Genomic DNA, 22,811 nt, shown 5'->3' with positions numbered 1-22,811 from the left:
TTCCCCAGGGCACAGGGAAGCTCCCCTGAGATTCCCCCACAGTACGCCTGACACACACACACCACACACACACACACACACACAGGATTTCTTAAGCTTTTTTTTTTTTTTTTTTTTTTAGCACCACTAAGGAAACAACGAAATTTCAAAGGTGTTTTTAGCTATTAGGAGAAAACCATAAGGGACAGAAACACATAAAAACCACAAAAATAGTGACATTTATGATCTTAACAGTTCTTACAAGTGTTTTTGCCTAACCTCAAATTGCACTGTTTTCATTCTAGAACTCCATTGTCCAATTCCAGAGCCCCTGGTCACATGTGACTATTAAGCATTTGAAAAGTGGCTAGTGAAATTGAGATTCAAATGTATTCTGAATTTCCTGAATTCAAATGTATTCTTAATTTACGATATGAAAGTATATAATGAATAATTTCTATGTTGGTTTCATGTTGAAAATGATAATCTGTTGGATATCATGGGCTAATACATATTAAAGTTAATTTCACTTGTTTCTTTTTACCTTTTAACTGTACAACTGAGTTCCACGTGTGGCTAATACATTTTTACCAGACTGTACTCCATGACAGACACTTCTGACTCCTTCCATTTCCTTCCGTGGAAGGGGTCCCAGGTAGCATGGGGCATGGAAGCAAGGCCACACGCAGCTTTGGGAGCTGGGGGTTTGGCTGGGCATGTGCATGGCAGTGTTTGCTGGCAGGTGGCGTTCCCGAACAGGTGCGAGAAAGCAGAATGTGCTGCTAGGAACCAGGAGCCGAACTGCAGACAGAGTCCTTGCCCTGACGAGGAGCTGATGCGAGCACACAGCCGAGGAGAGGATCCTGACAAGGCTGGCAGTTAAGGACTGGGTCCCCAAGGGTATCCAGGAAAGAGGTTAAAATAGGAGTTGGAGGAGAGGGGTAGCCATTTTGCCTACAATTTAAGATATCCTGATAGAACGCCTGTATCTCACAGCAGGGTGCCTGATCAATCCCTGGCTGCAGCTCCAGCTTCCTGTTTGTGCACCTCTTAGAAGGGAGCAGCTGGTGGCTCCTAGAATTAGGTCCTTGCTGCCCACGTGGAAGACCTGGACTGAATTCCTGGTTCCTGGCTTCACAACGCCCCCTTCCCCCTCCACCTTGTGGACAATTTGATCGTTCTATCTTTATTTCTGCATCTCAAAGAAAAACTGTTTAAATATGTATTTGGTCTATACTTAGACCATCTTGAACACACCCAAAGCAACAGTCCCACAGGATGGCAGCCTCGGAGCAGCGGGCTACTCCTGGGGCCGAGGTTCCTGTGACCAACTCTCCACGCTGCACTGAGGTGATATGGCACACGTTCTAGTTGTAGGTTCCATCCCATTTCTCTATCATATGAATAACCCAGTCTCTCTTGGAAAATATTGCTATGATAGACCTGAAGAAAATAACCTTACAAATAATTTTAGCAAGTGAATTAGCACTCAAATGTTTCTGTAACTAGTATTATTTAACAAAATGTGGGAAAGATAAAGTTATATATGAAGAACTAATGGAAACTATGAATTTAGCCCTCAAACCTCCAGTTTCAAATAGTCCATGATTTAGAATGCTTCACAATAATTCAGCCCTCTACTCGGGATGCCAAGATGGCAGAAAGACTGAAACCAACAGCAAATTTTCCAGGCTTACTAAAAACTCTTTAACATCATAGAATTCCATTTTCACTTGCAAAATTAGATGGGAACTAGCTGTCTCGATTCTAATTCTAAGTCCTATTTTCCTCCACTGAATTTTGGCTTTTTAAACTTTAAAACACAAATTAGTCATATATGTATACTTATTCATCTCATTGCATAAATATCTAAGTGGCATGTGAATTGAGAAGTCAGAGGGGAAGAAAATCTACCTGTTTGGCCATTTCTGTGATGCACTCCTGATTGGTCTCGCACTTTCTGTCACATCAGATCTCTCTGTTCCAGGTGGTGGCATAACTTAGCCAGTCAGACGTGGGACCTTGTCCTTGCCATCGCCCTACCCACTCCCCATGCCCTAACACTGCCTCCTGGCCTGGCCCTTCCCTCCTCCTCCCAGTGTAAGTCCAATAGAATCTTCAGGCTGGAAGGAGGATAAGAGAAGGAAAGTAGTATAGAGTACATCATCTTAGTCAGACTGACAGAGAAAGTAGTCAGATCTCTGGTGGCCTGGACAGAGTGTGAGAATACTGGAATATCCTCGGGACAACCTGCCTTTGATCATTCTACCCCACATTGCCTAAACGCCTTGCACTTAAGACTTCATTCCTTTGGTGTGAAAAATCAAGGCAAAGACTCTTTTATTTCCATAGCACCTAACACTTGCTACTGATCACAGAGAATGTGGTATAAGCCTTGGGGAGGGAGCCACGGAGGGAGGGATGGTAGCTCAAACTCAATTCTATGAAACTCTATCCTGGAAATTAGTATAGGGTAGTAAGTGGGGGATATAGAGTTAGGAGCAGGGGTACTGATCAAAGTTGTTGTGGGATTTTAGAACCTAAATAGGAGTATGTACAGGTAGTATGCATCATTACAGCATAAATATGCTTCGGAACTGGTCTCTGCTCATGCTATACCAACTGTTAAATATTTCTACTACTACCCTTGGGACAACAAGGTGGCACAGGTTCTGATGTAAGTGCTTGCTGTTGAAGGTTCCCAAGAAACCAAGGACCCGTCAGACACTAGAGATCCTGCCCAGCTGTCTGTGCTTAAAGCTCTGATCTATAACCTGGTCGGGTTTGTGCTGAAAACATCTCATCCTGTGGCCACACGCAAGTCCAGTTTCAAAGCAGCCCACGTTCAGCCAAATATTGGAGATCACGGTGTTTATCAAAAGAGAACTACAGATCTAGTAGAAAAACAAACTCAATACCTTAAGAATTTAGCAGAAGGAAAATATCTTTAAATAAAGTACTCAACTTCTGATTAGGATGGCAGACTGAACAAAAGTATTTAACTTCCACCCCCACCTTGAAAGCCCACTAAAATGTAGAGGGTGTAAGTTTGGGGTTTTTCTAGGGGACAGTAGCTTTCTGTTACTATTTTTGTTTTCAACTGAAAGTGAAAGAAGAGAAAGACTGCAGCAACAAAATTTGGAAATTGAAGAGCAAAAGGTCACATGTTAATTGATTTGAACAACAACAAAAAATACTAAACACGAAAAAATCTTGCTTTTTAGAGACCCAGGAACCTGCATTATTTACTAGTACGACCCCTAACTCTCAGTAACTGTAAGATGTGGTTCAGGAAGCAGTGCTCTAAACAGGAAGCTGCGCTGAAAGTCTGCTTGGTAGACAACACCCAGAAATGGGAGGCTAAGCCTCTGCCTACGAGCCCTGGCATCCCATATTGGCACCAGTTCCACTTCCAATCCAGCTTTCTGTTATGGCCTGGGAAACAATGGAAAATGGCTCAAGTCCTTGAGGCCCTGCATCTACAGAGGAGACCAGGAAGAAGTTTCTGGCTTCCGGGTTTGAACTGGCTCAGCTCAGCTCCAGCCATCACAACCATTTGGGGAGTGAACCTGCAAATGGAAGACCTCTCTTTCTGTCTCTCCTTCTCACTTTAACTCTGCCTTTCAAATAAAAACAAAAATAAATCTGAGGAAAAAAATAGAAATATGTACTCACCCAGCAGCTGCCAGCCCTTCCCCTGTACCTGAAGGTTGTTTCCTTGCGAAATGCTAAACAGGATCTGTCAAAATTGGGGAAACTGAGGCAGGTGGGCTCCCTTCCTGAAAGTTAGGGGTTAAGCAAAGATCTACATATTAGATAGCAACTAGACTTTCACACCTAGCTTATAGCTTTCAAATATGAATTTTTATGTTAATTTCAATTAAAATGAAATAAAAAGTGATTTCTTATATAGATTCCATGTATCCAATGTATATATTTTTCAAAAACTTAAGACTCCTGTATGGATGGGTTTAAAAGTTTTTGTAGTGGTAAAATTTATTTTAATTCCATTTACCACAAACTTTTTGAAGCATCCTTGCATTTGACCATCATAAAATAATTTGGGATTAAAAACTTGGTTTTCAGAACCTGAAGCACAGGGTAGGGAGGGGTCATGAGAAAACAACATGAAGGAGGAAAACTTAAAATGTTTATAGAAATTTAACATTGACTTGTTCCTGCTGGTTTGAAAAATGCCTGTTTGAAAAGCAGCTAGGTTCAAGACTACCTGTCTGCTGGCATGAGTGAAGGCCAGCCCAGGGTGCTACCACCTCTCTGCCAAGGATCCCAGGGCAAAGTCCCCAGGAATATCTCTCTGCCCCAGACACCTGTGTGCCTCCACCCAAGATATCTGGCAGAAGTCTCTCCAGCAACCACCCTGACTCTGGCTGTAAATGAACAGTCCATGTTGAAGTCAAGGCTTGAGCTCTTTCAGAGGCTCACCCCTGCCATCCTACAGAGCATCTTTTTGCTTGCTGGCCCTCGAGGGACTCTGACCCGAGTCCTTCTTGAATTCCTTTTGGAGGCCTGTTGCCAGTTGCCTTGGGGTGTGCACTTGGCTTATGTAACAATCTTGGCTGCCTAAACTTGGCTGTCTGTGGGCCCCTGTTCAGTTCTTGCTTTGAGGTTCCAAGAGCCTGTTTTCCATACCCACAACAGGCCTACCCTTCTAACGCAGTTGCAATTAAAAACAAACAACAACAAAAACAATGGCTACTCTCAGGTTTACTGTACCTGACTTTCTTCTGTAAAACAAATGAAAGTTATGGCAAACATCTTCAAAATGAGGCAATAAAGTTCCAAATTGTTACCTCTTCTGTTGAGGTTTTTTTAATTACTCAGGAAACTTATCAACAATGATTGACAGATTCGTCAAGCTAATTTTGGTGTCCATGAATATCCTGGGGAGAATCCCTTGGCAGGTACCGAGCATCTGACAAATTTTCCCGATGATCTGGATCTCCAGCAGCTCCGTGAAGACCGCAGAACTTGACTACAAACAAACACAAGCCCAGGCAAATCCTGATGACACAGTAACGCAAAGGGAGTTTGTTCCCAGTTTCCAGTCTCTGCCACCCTGGTCTGTCACTCCTCAAGCAATGTTCCCTCAGTTCACATCTGTCTAGCCTAAGCCTCATGCAAGAGCTCATTCCCCAGACCTTTCCCAACTTCCTGTCCCCACATGAAACTTGTTCTATCTACCTCGTTCTCTGAGGATCCAGCCATTTCCATCACACAAAAGTGAATCATCAATATACACTGCCACAGTATCAGAGGAAAGCCATGTCCAACACCTGGCCACTTTGGAACTTGGCAGCCAAAGAGAATCTCCTCGCCAGTCTCCTCCGTTTAAGGATTTCCGACAGTACCTTCTGTTAAATCCACAACAGGAAGGTTTTGGACATGGTAATTGTAGAGAAAATAAAAAAGTCTGCACAGAACTTCAACACTCAGGAAATGCCCTGGCAAGATGATGAGCGTAATCATCAGACAGACTGTTTTGTGAGAAGACCAGGTTTGTAGCAGGCAGTTCAGCACCCACATGCCACATCAAGGTCAAAGTCAATATTTTAACCTCAAAAATGCCCTTGATACAAAATAAACAAAAAGTGTCCATGCTTACTGGCTGCTGTTGGCATGGGCATACTACCACATGGAGAAAGGAAAAAGGTGCCCTTCCCGACTCAGATCCCTGGAACGGGTTCCTCAGGGCAGCAGTCTTCACTGCTGGGTCATCCGTGTGCACATCAGTGGCCGCCATGAGCGATTCAGCCCATTGTGCTGAACAAATGGAAGACGTCACCCCTTTTCTCCAGGATTCCTCAGACCTCTTAACTCTACCTAGGCCCTATTTAGTATTCATTTTCTAGTGGTCCCTCCAAGTATGCAAATTCTTCGCTCTGATCTTCTGTTCATCTGGCCCTCCCTTCAGAAACAAGATTAAAACAAAAATATTTTTACTGCGTTTACAGGTCTCTGAGAAAAGGAAACAGGATATTCTTACAAATAGGAGATGAAATTAAGAGAGAAAACATATGGCAAAAGCACAGTGCATTCAATTCTTATCAAGTGCAGAAATTTACAAGCTGAAGTAGCAGCTGTGTTTATTGCATAATATGGGCATTTAGTGGAAAAGTGCCATGCATTTATTTTAATGTCAGCTTCATGTCAAGTTATCATATAGCCTGAATTTGTCTATATGCATTGTCTCTTTTCCTGCAGAATCTTTTAGCAGAGCACTTAAATGTAATCTACCTCCCTATTTCCTAGCTCTCATTATGTATCAGGGAGGAAATCTCCTGTGCATTGTGTGCTGGCAGGATGCTCCAAAATACGCTCTAAACCATTAAGTTGGAAAATAAATTTGGGAGCTACAATCTAGGCTTCATTGTCTTTCACAAAAAGACATACATTTAAAAATCACATGTGCGATAGGGTTGCTATGGTAACAAGCTACACTGTATTTTATTCTTCAGTTGTGATTGGTTGGTATCTAGGAGCTGCAACAACCAAATATTGTCAGCATGCACTTTCTCCTGATCATATAGAGGCCTCTAGAATAAGTTGTACTTACAGCTCAAGGAATTCTCATTTTTTAAACCAGTCTTCTTCTGTCGTTCCTAGAAATTAAAATCAAAATACATAAAACAATTATTAAGATTTAGCAGTGGGTTTGAACTTGTACTATCTTTTTAGTCATATAGGATATTCCTAAAACAACAAAAGAAATACTACAATCACAACACTGGTAGGGAAGTAAATGTTAATCCGAACATTTAAAATATTGCTGTTTGTGTGTCTAATTATGAATGCATGCGTGCTTGTGACTGTGTGTACATGCATTTAGGAAGATTTGTGGCTTTATTTTGGTATCCAATTATCTTGATATCTCTGAGAAGTATGTTAGGAAATATGTCCTTTATTTTACTCTAGGAACACCAACAAATCTACTTTTCTCATAAGCTTATACGAACAGTTAAGAAATACCTGCTGTCCTGAAGGATCAAAAATATGATTCACTTTATTTTTTCATTTTATTATTTTGAGACTTCTGGCTTTGCCTCTGGGTTCATGTAAGTCACAATCAGGCAACATGAACAGCACCCCCGGCACTCCCAGGATTGGCTCTCTAGGGTGTCCAGCCATCATCTTTTCAGATATCCCAAGCCAGTCTTTGAGCTACTCGGAAAATGAATAGCCCTCTCAACAGTCATATCTTTCCACCATGACCCACAGATCACACCTATAATGAAGTATTTCAAACGCCAAGTAAATGCGACTCTAATTTGTAACTGTTATTTAGGATAAGACTGTGGGCCAGCCAAGAGAAAAATATGAAATGAAAGAAGCGACTGTTCTAAAATTGTTGCTTTAGTCTCATAGTGAGCTCTTACACTTGCACATACTGCAAGAAAGCTAGATAATTAAATGAAACTTTCTTTTTGGGACTAATTGGGGGAAAAAAGTGCATATATTATTTACCCATTCCTGTAGATTTCTTTTAAATTTAACATAAGGTATGCAATACCTTCCTGATAAGTTTGATGGGATAGATTTTCTCCAATTTTTCTTTTGAAGAAATGGGTGTAGTGGCACAGCTGGTTAAGCTACCACCTGCAATAAAACAGCATCTATGTGCTGCTTCCAATCCAGCTCCTAGCTGCTGGAAAAGCAGTGGAGGATGGTTCAGGTGCTCGAGCCTCTGTCACCCAAGTGGGGAACCAGGAGGGTGTTCTTGGCTCATGGCTTTAGCTTAGCCCAGCGCCAGCCTGAGTGATTTTGGCCATCTGTGGGAGCGAACAGCAGATGGATGGTCTCTTTCTCTGGCTCTCTCTCTGCCTTTCAAATAAATAAAAATAAATCTTTCAAAAAATACTAAAGGCCTTCTTTGACAACCATAGAAATGTACCTCTATTGATGTCTTCCATTGCAAATAAATCATCTTGAGTGTCCTGCGGTCAAGGGGAATAACATAATCATCAGGCAACAAGGATTCTGTGAAAAATAAGGGAACAAATCTCATCTTTAAAGTCACATAAACAATTACCCTGAACTTACTAATATACAAACACGGTATGTGGATCGCTGTGATGTTAATAGTCTGGTCCTAAAGATATTTCAGAGGTGGCTAAACTAGGGATTTCTCTGTGATCTCTATAACTAAAGGTTGTCTAGATGGAATGAAAACTTTATTACATGTAGTGTAATTTGTTATCATGTAAGCATAAACTTATACATACACATTTATATAATATCTACACATATACTAATCCAAACATTAATACACTCACAGAGCTATTCCAAACCACAATAAACATTTTTCCTATACTCACGTTTTCTCTACATCAAGAGTAGTTTGGTCTTTCAAGCTTTTAAATACTCCTATTACACAATTGTACTGTGTACTTGAATTCAATTGAAATCACTGCCTAACTTAGCTTGGTTTGTCCAATCTAGCCAAACTGGTTCACAGCCTCGACTTACAGCTTTCTCCTATACTATTTTAAGAACATGCTATTACCAAATGTGAAAACACTTTCCTTCGGCTTTATTTCAAACCGCATTCTCTCTTGTATAAACACTGTAATTCACTTCCAGATTGAAAGCACCCCCTCAACCCTACATTCAACAATTCCTTTAGCGCCGCTAACCTCATAAAAATTCGTAAGATTGTTATATTTGCTACTTGCACTAATTTTGTTTTGTGTTTGTCTTGTCTCCTCATTTAGAATTAAACCATTTGATAGATGACATGTATTTCCTTTTAAAAGAATTCTAAAGTTTAATTAACAGATGCATGATCATTGTTAATTACTATGATACCGCGAAGGAGGAAGTGAGAAAAAGAAGTTTAAAATGTTTTCACAGCAGTGCCTTCAAGTTTCCTGATACCAACCTAAGGCAGGGATTGCTATTCTTCCTCTAGGAAGCTAATTACACTTACGGACTTCATGAAAAGGGGCACAAAATTACACAATACATTTTACTTGCAATTTTAGGATATGGGTCTTTTAAGATCCTTAATCTAAAATGTCTTTATTTGTCAATTGCCTCTATCACCATCACCAAAAATGAAGTCTAAAATGCCCCAAGGCAAATGTAACATACTCTTTTAAAATTGGTGTTTCTTCTGTGCACCTAAGGTACAATGACAGTGGAGATTTGACTAGTCATAATATTTGCAAATATAAGCATAATATCAGAACCCTAAGAACAGATTACTAGCTACCAGTCCTGGCCCTGGGGCTTAGCCAGTCTTGGTTCTGAGTGGCTAAGAGTGTGCCTGTCTGGAACATCAGAAGTTTTTGGGAAAAGTGAAAAATTCCAAGGGAAAAGCTTTGCCACAAAGCAAGGCCCAGGGAGCCTGAAGAAATCTTACAGTTTATTGGTCTTTCTCTTAATCTCTGAAGTACTTTTTTTTTTTTGAGTACCCTTCTCTAAAAACTAACTTCAGCTATTTAATCATCCATTCTTTGCCAGCTCCTCCCCGTTTAGTGAATCTGGTATAAGGGAACTGTAATTGTGAGTGAGGAAGGAAAGGACCATATACTGAAGAGAGAAAGGTAGAAAAAGCAGAATGATTTGGCAACACCATCACCAACAAGCAGCCCATCTCTATTTGCTACACAATCACTGTTTGCCTGCCTCATCCTTCATTCTTTCCAGTCTGTTTAGATTGAGAGCCCAAGTGTTCTATGTATTTAAGAACATTAAGAAAGGTATTGGAAGGCTGTGGGGAAGGAAGAGTTGGATGGAAGATGGTTAATAGGTATAGAGTGCAGCTAGATATGGGATTAACTACTAATGTTCTATAGCACAGTGAGATAACTATGGTGACAACTAACTGAATATTTCAAAATGTGAGTGGAGAGGATTGGTGTAACAAGTGACTCAAACAGTGACCCGTCTATCCTGGACTGGACGCAGTGCCACCCAGAATGACTTGAATACCTACTGACCCGGTACTGCCTTAAATCTCCTAGCTCCCAATCCCCTTGAATAACTGGTTGCCCAGCACTACCGTAAATTTCCTAGATCTCAACCACCTTAAACCCACTTGCCTAATCAAGCTTAGTGACCTTCAGGCTTCAACTGTGTGCTCCACCAATCCCCTGAGGCATTTACACCTGTGTCCACTAACAGCTGTATCTGCCAATCCCTGTTCTGGAACTCCCTATACCCACCTCAAGGCTATAAAGATGCCTCTTTCCTTTGTTCTCTCTCTTCCTCCTGCTGGCTCTCTGCTCTTCTTGTACTCTTTGTCTCTCCATGTGCTTTGTCTTTGCTCTGCTCCCATTTTCTTCCTACCCCATTACCTCCTTTGCTGAAATAAAGGCTTCTTGTGTGGCTCAGCTGCTGTGTCTGGCATCTTGTTTTTGTGAAAAAGCTAACAACTTGAATGTTCCCAACTCAAAGCATTGGTAAATATCTAAGGTGATACACATGCCAATTATCCTGAACTGATTTTACATTTTATACATGCACATAAATATGTACAGTTAATATGTGTTAATTCAAAATAAAAATAAATCTTTACAGATTAATTAATTTATTTGAAAGGCAGAGTTACAGAGAGAAAAGAGAGACAGAAGGAGAAGTCTTCCATTTGCTGCCTCACTGCCCCAAACGACTGTAACAGCCAGAGGTGTGCTAGGCTGCAGCCAGAAGCCCAGAGCTGCTTCCAAGTGGGCACAGCGACCTAAATACTTGGGCCACCTTTTGTTGCTTTCCAAGGTGCATTATTAGAGCTGGGTAGGAAGGGGAGCAGCTCAATACAAACTGACACCCAGATGAGACGCCAGGATAGTAGGAAGTGGCTTTCCCCACTATACCATAGCGCCAGTTCGCAAAATACACTTTAAAACAAAGAAAGAAAAGTACTGATGGCAATGGGCAGCTGCTTTAATATGAGGTTTTATGGCCATCATTGTGGCATGGCAGACAGTCATGACCTGCAATGCCAGCATTCCATATGGGCACCAGTTTGCATCCTGAATGCTCCATTTCTGAGCCATTCATTACTAATGTGCCCAAGTTCTTGGCTACCTTCTACCCATGGGGGTGGGTCAGATGGAGTCCCAGTTTTGGCCCAACCCAGCCTTGGCTTTTGGAGCCCTTTGGGAGGTAAACCAGGCGATGGAAGATAGAGTGTCCTTCTCTTTCTGTCTCTAACTATGACTTTTAGATAAATAAATAAATCTTTGAAATAAAAAAAAAGAACCATTAACTATGAGTCCTTATTCCCTCTGGTGAAAAGCATCATAATTAAAAAAAAAAAACACAAAATCCTAAAAACAAATAGAATAAAAAGACCTCAGAAATTAACTTGCATATAATAATGGAACTGTTATTTTCATGAAAATAAAAAGCAGTTTACCCATTGGGATTCCAGGAGGTCCAAAAAGCTTTACCAGTTGAAAGGCAAACCCTTGCGATAATGGTAGCCCAAGGGGAGGAAAGCCCATACGTGTGGCATCTTGAATCTCCTCACTTGGCAGGCACTGTAAAGACTCAGATGCTTCCCGGGTCTTCAATTTTTCATCAAGTCTTCCATTTAAAAAGTGAAGTTCAGAAGTGACCCACACAGAGTGCAAGGCGTCAGGCTGATTGCTTAGAATTCCTGAAGAAACAAACCCTGTGTCGTTTAGTTTACCACTTACTCTTGCCTGGGATTTGAAAGTCAAAAATTGCCTCTTGTTTGTAAAAGAGATTTTCCAATAGCTAAACATATAATGTAGTACAAGGGAAGGAACAGAGTTTTTGTAAAAATACATACAGTGCCTTAGTCTGTTAAATGACAGGCAATGGGAATAAAATTGTCCACCAATATTTATTGGGGAATCTTTGATAGCATCAAGGTGAAACCATGAGGGTTTATGATCACAGGTTATAATTTTTTGCTTATCTTCTTCTTGGCTATTTATTTCTGAAATTCTATCTTCTGTTCCTTCCAACAGAATTTTAAATCCATGGTTTTTAGTTACTAAGCCACATTCCTCTCTTTCTTTTGCACTGACATACTTCTGTTCCTGTAAGCCAAAGTTTGGTGCCAAATTGAAAATCCTTCTCGGTCTCTTTGTTGTGTTCTTTGAGGATTCTAAGCCACTCTTAGGGACGTCCATGTCAGGCGGGCTACTTAGTAGGATACTAGTTTCTGTTTCTGTAAATGAAGCTGCAGTTTCACCCGGAGGTGACACATCTTCAGCTCCAATGGGCAGGCTGTCCCCCGTCACCGTCTCTGGGCCGCTTTCTGGTTCTGGCACTCCTTCAAAAGCAGAAATCACTCCAACCACCCTGCTGTCGGGACAGGCTTGTTTACGCGATCGATTTCTCTTTGATCTCTGCTCACATACAAACTTATGAGGTCCTTCAGGCCAGACACCAAGATATGGTTGTCTGTCAGAGCCTTGCTGTAGTTCTTCACCAGTGAGGTTAGTTGTGAAGAAAGCCCAATTGTTTTCAGTGGCATGTACTCCCGGTTCCTCTAGACAAGCTTCATCTAAAGCTCTAGATCCATGCTGATGACACTGAATTGGCTTATTTGAAAGGCTTTTATCTGCCATCTCTCTCTTCTGCATAGATGAGCTTGGAGGGTCCTTTATCTCTGACGTCAGTGTAAGCCTATGCCCAGTTTGCTTTTCTACCTTCATGTAAGAGCAGACATCCTTTGTTACACAGGAAATATCTTGCATCCCTATTGGACAAGTAACAAAACTTTCCTTTGACCCTGATGACAAAGTTAGAAGTAAGTCATCACCTTCCTTAGCAGGGTGATAGGGTGGTGTGTTGTCCAATGTGGTTTCACAGTTTGGAAAGCCGTCTCCAGGATCTGCACATTTCCAACTTTTTTGCTTGCAGCCACTCACAGAATCTTGTACTTCATTGCCTGGACTGCTAGTCGAGGGACATGCTGACTCTCTTGTAATCTCTGTAAAGTCTTCCTCTCCACTTTGACATGGGTCCCCATCTGCCAGCATAACATAACTTAACGTTTCAGATGATTTTTCATGCATGATTTTATGGGGATTACTCTGCTGTTTCTTTCTTTTCCTATTTCTCTTCTGTTTGGTTTTGCAAAGAAGGTATCCAGCTTTATTCAAGACTCTTTCTCTGCAATCAAAAAAGAATTGTGAAAATGTATAATTATTTGTATATTATTAGCAAACTATGGAATTATATTCTTAATTTGCAGATTCATACAGAGGTTCCATGTGCATATGTTTGTATTATATTTTTAAATCATTTTTTTAAAAACACACTTTAATCCTGTAAATCAAATATACACAGTGGCAATGCTGAGGTAGGGAGACAGATTGATTGTGGAGTGGTGAGTGAGAGCTGCTGCCTGAGGTCCTAGTTGGTGTCCTGACTGGTTCCACTTCCTATCTGGCTCCCTGTGAATGAACGCATCAGAATGATTCTCGTGTTTAGGTCTCTGCCATTCACATGGGAGACATGCTTGAAGCTCCTGGCTTCTGGAATTAGCCTGGCTCAGGACCAGCTGTTGCAAGCACTTGTGGTGTGACCTGCCAGGTGGAAGAATGCCCTTCTGTCTTTTCCTCTCTATATAACTTTGACTTTCAAATCAATAAAATAATTTGAAAACATAAAAATGGCTAGGATAGTCTTAGAAGAGCCCAACATAAGTGCCTTTAATAGCTACATTTTTCTCTAGATGAAAAGACTGGCAATTTGGTTTCTCTTCAAATTATATAAACAATGGGGCCTGGCACAGTGGCCTAGTAGCTAAAGTCCTCGCCCTGAACACACCAGGATCCCATATGGGCGCCGGTTCTAATCCCAGCAGCTCTACTTCCCATCCAGCTCCCTGCTTGTGGCCTGGGAAAGCAGTCGAGGACAGCCCAAAGCCTTGGGACCCTGCACCCATGTCGGAGACCTGGAGGAAATTCCTGGATCCTGGCTTCGGGTCAATACAACACTGGCCATTGAGGTCACTTGCGGAGTAACTCATCTGAGAGAAGATCTTCCTCTCTGTCTCTCCTCATCTCTGTATATCTGACTTTGCAATAAAAATAAATAAATCTTTAAAAAATATAAACAATAGTAAATAATCAAAGCAGAATCCAACATTTGGGTGATAGGCTTCCATTTGTCTAGATGGCAGTGGGTTACCCTGGGGTCAAATGGTATCCCCCATCCCCAGATGCTGATGTAGTCTCACAGCAAGGAGGAGACCTCCCCCTTCACCCCTGCTGCAGACACAAGAGGAAAAAAGCAAGAACTGAAACATTGATCTCATGTACCCTTCTCCACACCTTGACCCTTCCCCACCCTAAGCAGAGGTCCACTGAGAATGTATCCCTCAGAACAATGTAGTCAATCTTAAAATTTTTTAATTTATAAGAGAAAGTGAATAGGACTTAAAAAATAAACAGGAGTGTGGTCTTATTGACAACTGTTGTGGTACTAGTCTGGGGATGCTGACCATCCCACTAAGAGCAACAGAGCATCCTCACCGAACACATTAAAATTCATGGCTTCCCTTAATTGATGATAATATTTGATCATAATATGAAAAGGCAGACTAGGAACCATTCTAATAATATAATGTTATGTTCTCTTTTACATTCAGTAATCAGAGTGAAGAATAAGGTGCTGATGGAGACACAGGAAAATAAAAAGGGAGGCAGACAAGAGATACAGGTGAGACGAAAATAATCCAGGATAGAGCAATAAAAAGACAATGAAGCAAACCAGCAAGCAGACATTAGGGAAGAGATGATGAGAAAAACAGAATGGTCCATTGTTCTCAGACTGGGTGCTGGACACATGAATCTATATAACTTACACCTACCCCCAGGCCTGATCTACAGCAGTCCGCTGCTAGGACTTCAATTGGCCAGACTCATGAACGGCTTGCTTCTGTCACCTAACTGCTGCTGCTCTTGTTTACACACTGCTAAGTATTGGTTTAGAAAGAACATTAAGGAGCATTAATATACCTACACACTTTACAGATGTGGCTCTATAAAAGGGATATTGAATTTAAAAAAAAAAAAGATTTATTTATTTTTATTGGAAAGGCGGATATACAGAGGAGAGACAGAGAGGAAGATCTTCCGTCCGATGATTCACTCCCCAAGTGACCTCAATTGCCAGTGTTGCGCTGATCTGAAGGCAAGAACCAGGAGCTTTTCTGGGTCTCCGACATGGGTGCAGGGTCCCAAGGCTTTGGGCTGTCCTCGACTGCTTTCCCAGGCCACAAACAGGGAGCTGGATGGGAAGTGGGGCCGCCAGGATTAGAATCAGCAACCATAGGAAATCCCGGTGCGTGCAAGGCAACGACCTTAACCACCATGCTATCACGCCAGGTCCAGGGATATTGAATTTTAAAAAGCCATCTTTTTGGATCAGCTTATTTCTGGCCACTGCAGCCATTTGGACAGCAGACCAGTGAATTGGAGGATCTTTGTCTCTCCTCTCTGTAAATCTGCCTTTCCAAAAAATCTAAGTAAATCTTAAAAAAAAAAAAAAAGAAAGAAAAAAATGCTTGAGAAGGCCTAAGAGTTGGAAAGGAAAGGAAGATGATGATGCAAGCACAGAACAAAATGCTGGACACACTATTGAAAAGGTCCCTGTTGCAGAAACAGACAAAAGAAGCAAAAAGAAACTAAAAAAAATGGAGGTGAATATGAAGAGGAATGAATAATTTGTAAGTTGAAGAAAAAGGTAATCTCAACAGAACAATAGCACAAATTTACTTTAACAAATATTTATCAATGTATTCAACGTATTGATTGTATTTCTTTTGCCGTCACTGTCAACATATTCATCAGTAAGCTGAACAACAAAAGGTATATTTATCCCCTTTTCAAATCAGAGATAGAAAGGAAGAAGAGCTGATAAAGAAATGGAATTAGGACTCAAAAGCATTCCAATATGCTGGAGTGATGGGCACAATCTCACAAAAGAAGATTTTGAAAGAAAAAAAAATTAACATCGATGAAAAATCCATGCCAAAAACAAATTTAACCTGAATTTAATCAAACCTCCACAGTTAACATCCACTTTAAAAGAAACACAGAGACTAAGAGAGGATGTTAAATGACCCCATGAGGAAGAACATTCAGATTTTTAAAAATGAGATTGTCCACAAGGCAATCAGCATAAACTTTTAGAATGATAGTAGTGTTATTGTGGGAGAATTAGAACGAAAAGGTGGAAGACTTTTTAGATTAAAAAACAGCAAGAGGGCCCAGCACAGTGACCTAACAACTAAAGTCGTCGCCTTGAACACACCAGGATCCCATATGGGTGCTTCTAATCCCAGCCCCACTTTCCACCCAGCTCCCTGCTTCTGGCCTGGGAAGGCAGTCGGGGACGGCCCAAAGCTTTAGGACCCTGCACCAATGTGGGAGACCTGAAGGAAATTCCTGGCTCCTGGCTTTGGCACAACACTGGCCATTGAGGTCACTTGAGGCTTGAATCATCGGACAAAAGATCTTCCTCTCTGTGTCTCCTCCTCTCTGTATATCTTTGTGATAAAAATTAAAAATAAATCTTTATTAAAAAACAGCATGAGAAGTTCTATGGTTCTATATAAAAACTATGTATAACATCTGTTCATCTCCTCTGTAAACCAAAAACCATACTAGCAAATAAAATACGAGAAGATGCTTAGTCAGTTAGAGGGAAAAGCGTAATACTAAGATGACTTCTGCTTTTTGGTCCTTATTTATTTGGTCTACAGTCTCAGTAGTTAGAAAGAAAAAAGCAAAACTCTCCAGTTTTGCTGTGCTGGTTTTCTTTGTTCATCTATAAAGCCACTTGTAAGCATAAAGAGCTTCTGCTCTTTTTATTTCCTCACATCCAGAGGAAATCTAACCAGCTGAGCCTTCTGCATCCCCTGGAGGAGGCAAGGTCATCATGACTGACACTAACAAGAACAAAGGTTCCCAGACAGACACGAAAGGCAGGAGTAGTTGAGATGCCTGAATTCTCGCTCAGAGATGGCCTGACCCAAGTCTCAGCAGAGTCAGGCCTGGGAGAGGATGATGAGTCTTCCCGTAAACACAGTCAGCCTGGCCCTCAGACACTCCTCAGTGCTGGAGCTGCCTCTCAGAGAGTCACACATTTACTGATAGCATGGGCAGGGACCGTCCAAGACAAGGTGGCCATTAAAAAGCAGCAACCAAGCACTTTAAAAAAAGGTTGATCTGAATTGATACGAGCTATAATGGTAGAATACACACTGGATTTCAATGAGAATAAATCTACGAAAGATGGTAGATAGGAAGCATCCATTTTTGAAATTTAAATCTTAATGCATAAGATTTTCAGTAGTTTAGAGACAATTGGTAAATGGAAAAAGACATTTGAAGAAAAATACTCAGAAAATAATAATAAAATCATGAAAATACGAAATCAGAAAGAAAAGATCTAACACACATATAATTAGAACTCACAGAAAGTGAGTGCAAGAGAAAAGCACAGGGCAGAATCAATGTCTGACGAGGGTTAAGAATGAGAAATTGCAAAATTTCAAAATCTGATGCATGCTATCCCACGATTCAAAAAAAAATCTAGCAAGTAGGACAAATGTCTAGAAACATGATAGTGGAATCTTAATTATAGACAAAGGAAAGAAATTAAAATTAACCAAAAAATGACAGGCTACACTCACAGGAACAATGATGTGGCCGACATGTGATTTCTCATGAGTAAACTGAGCCACAAGGCAGACTAATAACAACTACAGTCTGCTGACAGAAAAGAACTGTCACCCTAGGATTCAATATCTGGTAAAAAAAAAAAATACTGTTTATGAGTGGCAGAAAAATAATTTGTTTTCAGTAAAAAAAAAAAAAAAAAAAAAAAAGCAAAAAAACGAAAAACCAGGATTTGACCTGGAGAACCACAGTAAACTGAAGCATGAACTGCTGGCAGAAGGAAAGCAGTACGAACTGCAATCCGGATCCACGTCCACTCAGCATTAACATCAGGGCAGGATGTCCACCCTTCTCAGGTCGTTGCCTGGCATCATACCCAAGTACCCTTACAACAACAAAGATATCTAAACAAGCATACGTGTACTATCTAGCCTTAAATTTTGGAGAATCCTTATTGCTTTGTAGCTTTTATCTCACCTGAGTTGCTGCCTTACTAGGAAACTTTTGAAAAATCTTCAGTCACACCTGAAAATGAAGGTAATATTTAGATTCACAACTTTCAAAATGCTTTCATGAGTAGCAGTTTGTCTGATATCCACAATGTGCATGAACTTGCTTATAGAACAAAGGAACTCCTACAAGGCGATCCTCAACATCACTCAGCTAACAGAACACTCAGCTAGCAAGAACAAGCCTAGGGCCTGGCACTGGTAGCTAAAATCCCCTTCCATATGGGTGCTGTTTGTGTCCCTGCTGCTCCACTGCCTGTGCCCTGGGAAAGCAGTAGAGGACAGCCGAAAGCCTTGGGACACTGCACCAGTGTGGGAGACCCAGACGGGGCTGCTGGCTTTGGATCAGCACAGCTCTGGCCGTTGCTTTCTCTGTTTCTGCTTCTCTTTGCAAATCTGACTTTCCAACAAAAAAATATAAATCTTAAAAAACAATCAAAGCTAAAGTTCAGAAACTCACGTATTATACTTCAAAAGTTATCATTTTATACCAGTATTTCACTCATGTGAAAAATCTGTGGGGCAAAATGAAGATAGGCAAATCAGGGTGATGAAAAGCAAGTCAAGTTCACATGCTATGAGTAAGGAGAAAGAAGTGCCATCTTGCTTTTGAAGGGAAAAAATCAGGTGGCATACTCAGAAAGTGTTTCAGCTTATTTTAACCAATCTTTGCTAAAATTTTCTTTATTAAAGCTATGAAAGTCAGCTTCAGGATATTTCTTGCAGACAACCACTCTATAAGACTACTTAGTATTTTTGTAGAAAATCTTTCAATATCATATTTTCTCAGATTCTTATGCCTCTAACAGGATTGCTTCAAATACAGAAAGAAAAGTATTTATTCCCTTGACAGGATCACACCGCTATGTACATGGAAACCACAATCAACAAGGTAAATTGATTTAATATTCTAGCACATTGACTCTGATTCTCTCAATTATATATTCTCTTCTCTGTTATAAATCTAGCTTAATTGTCAAGATCTGGCAAATGATCTTCTAGATTTAAAAAAAAAAATTTGTGGTTCATTTTCACTGCTAAGAAACCACACAAAACACCGACTGTACTGCTTCATAGATGCCTACTGCTAAGAAAAATGTTCAGCTTAATACATTTAATTCTGTCATGCGGTTACGTAATAGCCATCATGTAAGTTAGGCTTAGGTTTTGCCAAACACTCTCTTTAATCACCATTTTAAAGAACCAGGATAAGTTGTGCTCATTTTATTATGCTAAAGTTGTTCAGATTTTAAAAGGCCACATATGCAAACCAAACATTGTGACTGTAGAATGAAGAACTTTGATATCATCAACAATTGGGTAAGAAGAGGCACTTCAGACCCAAAAGATAGAACCAAGAAAAAGCACCACCTTACCCCTTGTCCCTGAAAAACTCCAGATCTTAGAATTTTCTGTCTGGATTCCATTTCTGTTATTCCTAATTCTGACCCACTGTCCTAGTACAAACCTCTCTTCAGCCTCGGAGTACAATTAAGTGTACAAATGTCATCTCAGGTAAGACTCACCCTGGTCTCATTGTTTCAAACTGCAGCCACTTCCCTCCTCAACCCCTGTCCCCTGCAGGTACACACATTTCAACCCTGGGACAGGCACACCTTATTCTCTACCTGCATGATTTATCCCCTTAATGCCTATCACAGTCTAACATTCTACATGACTTACTTCTTCCAAGTAAAAACTGCTGTTTTGCTCCTGGAAGCCTCCCCTGCATTCCCATCCCAAGGACCTATGACAGCACCTCTGAATACAGACACCATCATCCAAGGAATGATTTTACTAGGCCAGCAGTGGAAGCTGCTGCTTTTATCTGTATTTAATTGTTAACATACACATAATGATACAAATGTAATTTTTGGTTTTGTAATTCTACAGTAAATCCTCATTTTTCTCCTTGCTTAAAGTAAAAAAATGCTTTCTTTAGTAGCCTTAACTGAAACCTACTAATACCTCCAAGAGTGAAGGAAGATTTAACCCTAAGGCAATGGCTCACAATGAGAAAGAATAAAACAGAACCCAGGGAAAATAAAACTCAGATGGCTGGCTCCTCAGGGAAAATGAATGGAAAGATGCATTTTCTTCAAGATACTTTCTTACTCAGTTCCTAATGATATCAAAGTTCAACATGGATATTAACAACATTTTGCAAGTATTCTTTTTTTTAGATTTATTTTTATTGCAAAGTCAGATATACACGAGAGGAAGACAGAGAGGAAGATCTTCCGTCTGATGATTCACCCCCCAGGTGACCACAACTGCCAATGATGCGTTGATCCAAAGCCAGGAGCCCAGGTCCTCTTCTGGGTCTCCCACAAGTGGTGCAGGGTCTCAAGGCTTTGGGCCGTCCTCTACTGCTTCCTCAGGCCATAAGCAGGGAGCTGGATGGGAAGTGGGGCCAGCGAGATTAGAACGAGCACCCATATGGGATTCTGGCCCGTTCAAGGCGAGGACTTTAGCCGCTAGGCCACCGTTCCAGGCCTGCAATTATTCTCTTAATCTTTGCAACAGGGCCCGGCGGAATGGTGCAGTGGTTAAGGTCCTCACCTTGCACGCCCGGGATCCCATATGGGCGCCGGTTCTATCCCGGCAGCCCCGCTTCCCTTCCAGCTCCCTGCCTGTGGCCCGGGAAGGCAGTCGAGGACGGCCCAAAGCTTTGGGAACCTGCACCCTGTGGGAGACCTGGAAGAGGCTCCTGGCTTCGGGTCGGCATAGTGTCTACCCTTGCGCTCACTTGGGGAGTGAATCATCGGACGGAAGATCTTCCTCTCTGTCTCTCCTCTCTGTATATCCGCCTTTCCAATAAAAAAATAATAAAAATAAATCTTTAAATCTTTGCAACAATCCTGTGAGGTAGGAATTGCCAACAATTCCACTCTACAAATAAAACATATTGAAGGGGCTGTCAGCTGCAACATGGGCCTGGCTACTTCCCGTCTAATTTAGCTCCCTACTAATGCACCTAGGAAAGCAGCAGATGGCCCAAGTGCTTTGGCCCCTACACCCATGTGTGAGAAAGGAAAGAAACTGCTGGCCTTGGTCTGGCCCAGTCTAGGTCGTTGTGACCATTTGGATAGTGAACTAGCAGGTGGAAGTGCTCTCTCTCTCCCTCCCTCTTTCTCACTCCTCTTCTCAAATAAATAAACCTTCCATTTATTTACATTGAGAACCCAGTGTGATAGCCTAATGGCTAAATTCTCACCTTGCACCTGGGATCCCATATGTGTGCCGGTTCTTATCCTGACTGCTCCACTTAGCATCCAATTTCCTGCTTGTGGCTTGGGAAATCAGTAGAGGATGGCCCAAAACCTTGGGACCCTGTACCTGCACTGGGAGACCCAGAAGAAGCACCTGGCTCCTGAACTTGGATCAGCTCAGCTCTGGTTATGCAGTCACTTAGGGAGTGAACCAGTGAATGGAAAACCTTTGTCTTTCCTCTTTGTAAATCTGACTTTCTAATAAAAAAAAAATACATTGAGAATAATATCTCCACACATCTAGTTTGGTGCATATTTCTGGCATTTAAAATTCGATTCCTAAACACTATGCAATTCATCTTCCCCATACAGTATGATAGATCACATGGTCACAGTCAACGTTACTATTATTGCTTGACTTATCTTGCTCCTGTGATCCCAAGCAGAGACCAAATACAAAAAGATGAAACAATTTCTGTAAATGTAGAATACGTTTGAGTACTTTGAAATTATGAACAATATCTTCTGATGGATGAGTCATACTAAAGAAATTTCAGGGTACAAAGTAGTCAATGATCAACAGGAAAAAAATTAGAAAAAAAAAAGCCTTGGAGTTCACACAATAACAACAGTAAAAATTAATACCAGGAAGTGTTGCTCACTCACCAGAATTCTTTCTAACTGGATAGATATTTACTATGGAATTTGCATACATAGCAAGTAATATTTCAAAAGAAAAACTGTTCTCACATATCGCCATAAAGGGTATGACCACCTGAAACACAATGAATTAAGTACTAAGTATTTTTTATGACGCCCTTAGGGGGAAAAGAAGTTGTGTTATAGCTAGTTGAATGTTACTTCTTCTCCCACATGTAAAATAAATGTAACATCTGTGCACATGTCCACATCATCATATCTCATATCAAATCCACTGCCTTAGGATTTAGTACTTTGCGGCATGGTAATCTAAATATTCCTAGATATAAAGACAAATTAAAAAAAATCATTTTCCCAACATGTCAAGTATGCTTAGCTCCAATGTTTTCTTATTAGAAGGCAATATGACTAAAAATGAAATTGATTCAAATATTGTGCATTAAAATCTTAATATTGTATTATTGCAAACTTAATTTTCAGTAAACACATTAGTAACAAGCATTAAGAAAGCTTGATTTACTACAATTTTTCAAGTTCTCAACATGTTTCACACATTCAAAATGTCTCACCTATTACATAAGCAATTACATTTCTAAACTTTTTAAAACACAACATTAAGAAATCCTCCGAAAAAAAAATTAATTTTCAGATTGGATGTCCTCAAAAGCATAATTTAAAGCTTTCCAAAATTCTAGATATTTGCTTGTAAACCTGAAACTCATGCAAACAGAAACCAACAGAAAGTGACAAATGTGTGTGGGCTTAATGACCCTTAGCTTTCAATTGTGAAAAAAATCTGTGTACAACTTGAGTCATTTGAT

The 22,811-nt window shown here is 40.7% G+C and overlaps 1 protein-coding gene across 10 annotated transcripts in view; it reads right to left on the bottom strand.

Annotated features, from left to right (window-relative positions):
* Positions 1-3,988: 3,988 nt before the first annotated feature.
* The window catches only part of N4BP2L2 (NEDD4 binding protein 2 like 2), a 67,920-nt gene continuing 49,097 nt past the window's right edge, over positions 3,989-22,811 (bottom strand). For 2 of the 10 annotated variants that reach the window (XM_040979808.1, XM_040979807.1), the window contains exons 3-6: positions 11,357-13,089; positions 7,889-7,974; positions 6,554-6,599; positions 3,989-4,972 (exon numbers count right to left, since the gene is read on the bottom strand). In XM_040979808.1, the coding sequence (XP_040835742.1) occupies positions 4,857-4,972; positions 6,554-6,599; positions 7,889-7,974; positions 11,357-13,089 (1,981 nt within the window). In that variant the 3' untranslated portion in view covers positions 3,989-4,856. Of the gene's footprint in view, positions 4,973-6,553; positions 6,600-7,604; positions 7,767-7,888; positions 7,975-11,356; positions 13,090-22,811 lie in introns of those variants that run through there. The other 8 variants (XM_040979806.1, XM_040979810.1, XM_040979805.1 and 5 more) reach the window with 7 other exon arrangements.

Source organism: Ochotona curzoniae, unplaced genomic scaffold (assembly GCF_017591425.1).
Source record: "Ochotona curzoniae isolate NIBS_2020 unplaced genomic scaffold, NIBS_Ocur_1.0 contig_3332, whole genome shotgun sequence".
Lineage (NCBI taxonomy): Eukaryota > Metazoa > Chordata > Mammalia > Lagomorpha > Ochotonidae > Ochotona > Ochotona curzoniae.
The sequence above is the reverse complement of the archived record's forward strand: the minus strand, read 5'-3'. Positions and strand labels throughout refer to the sequence as shown.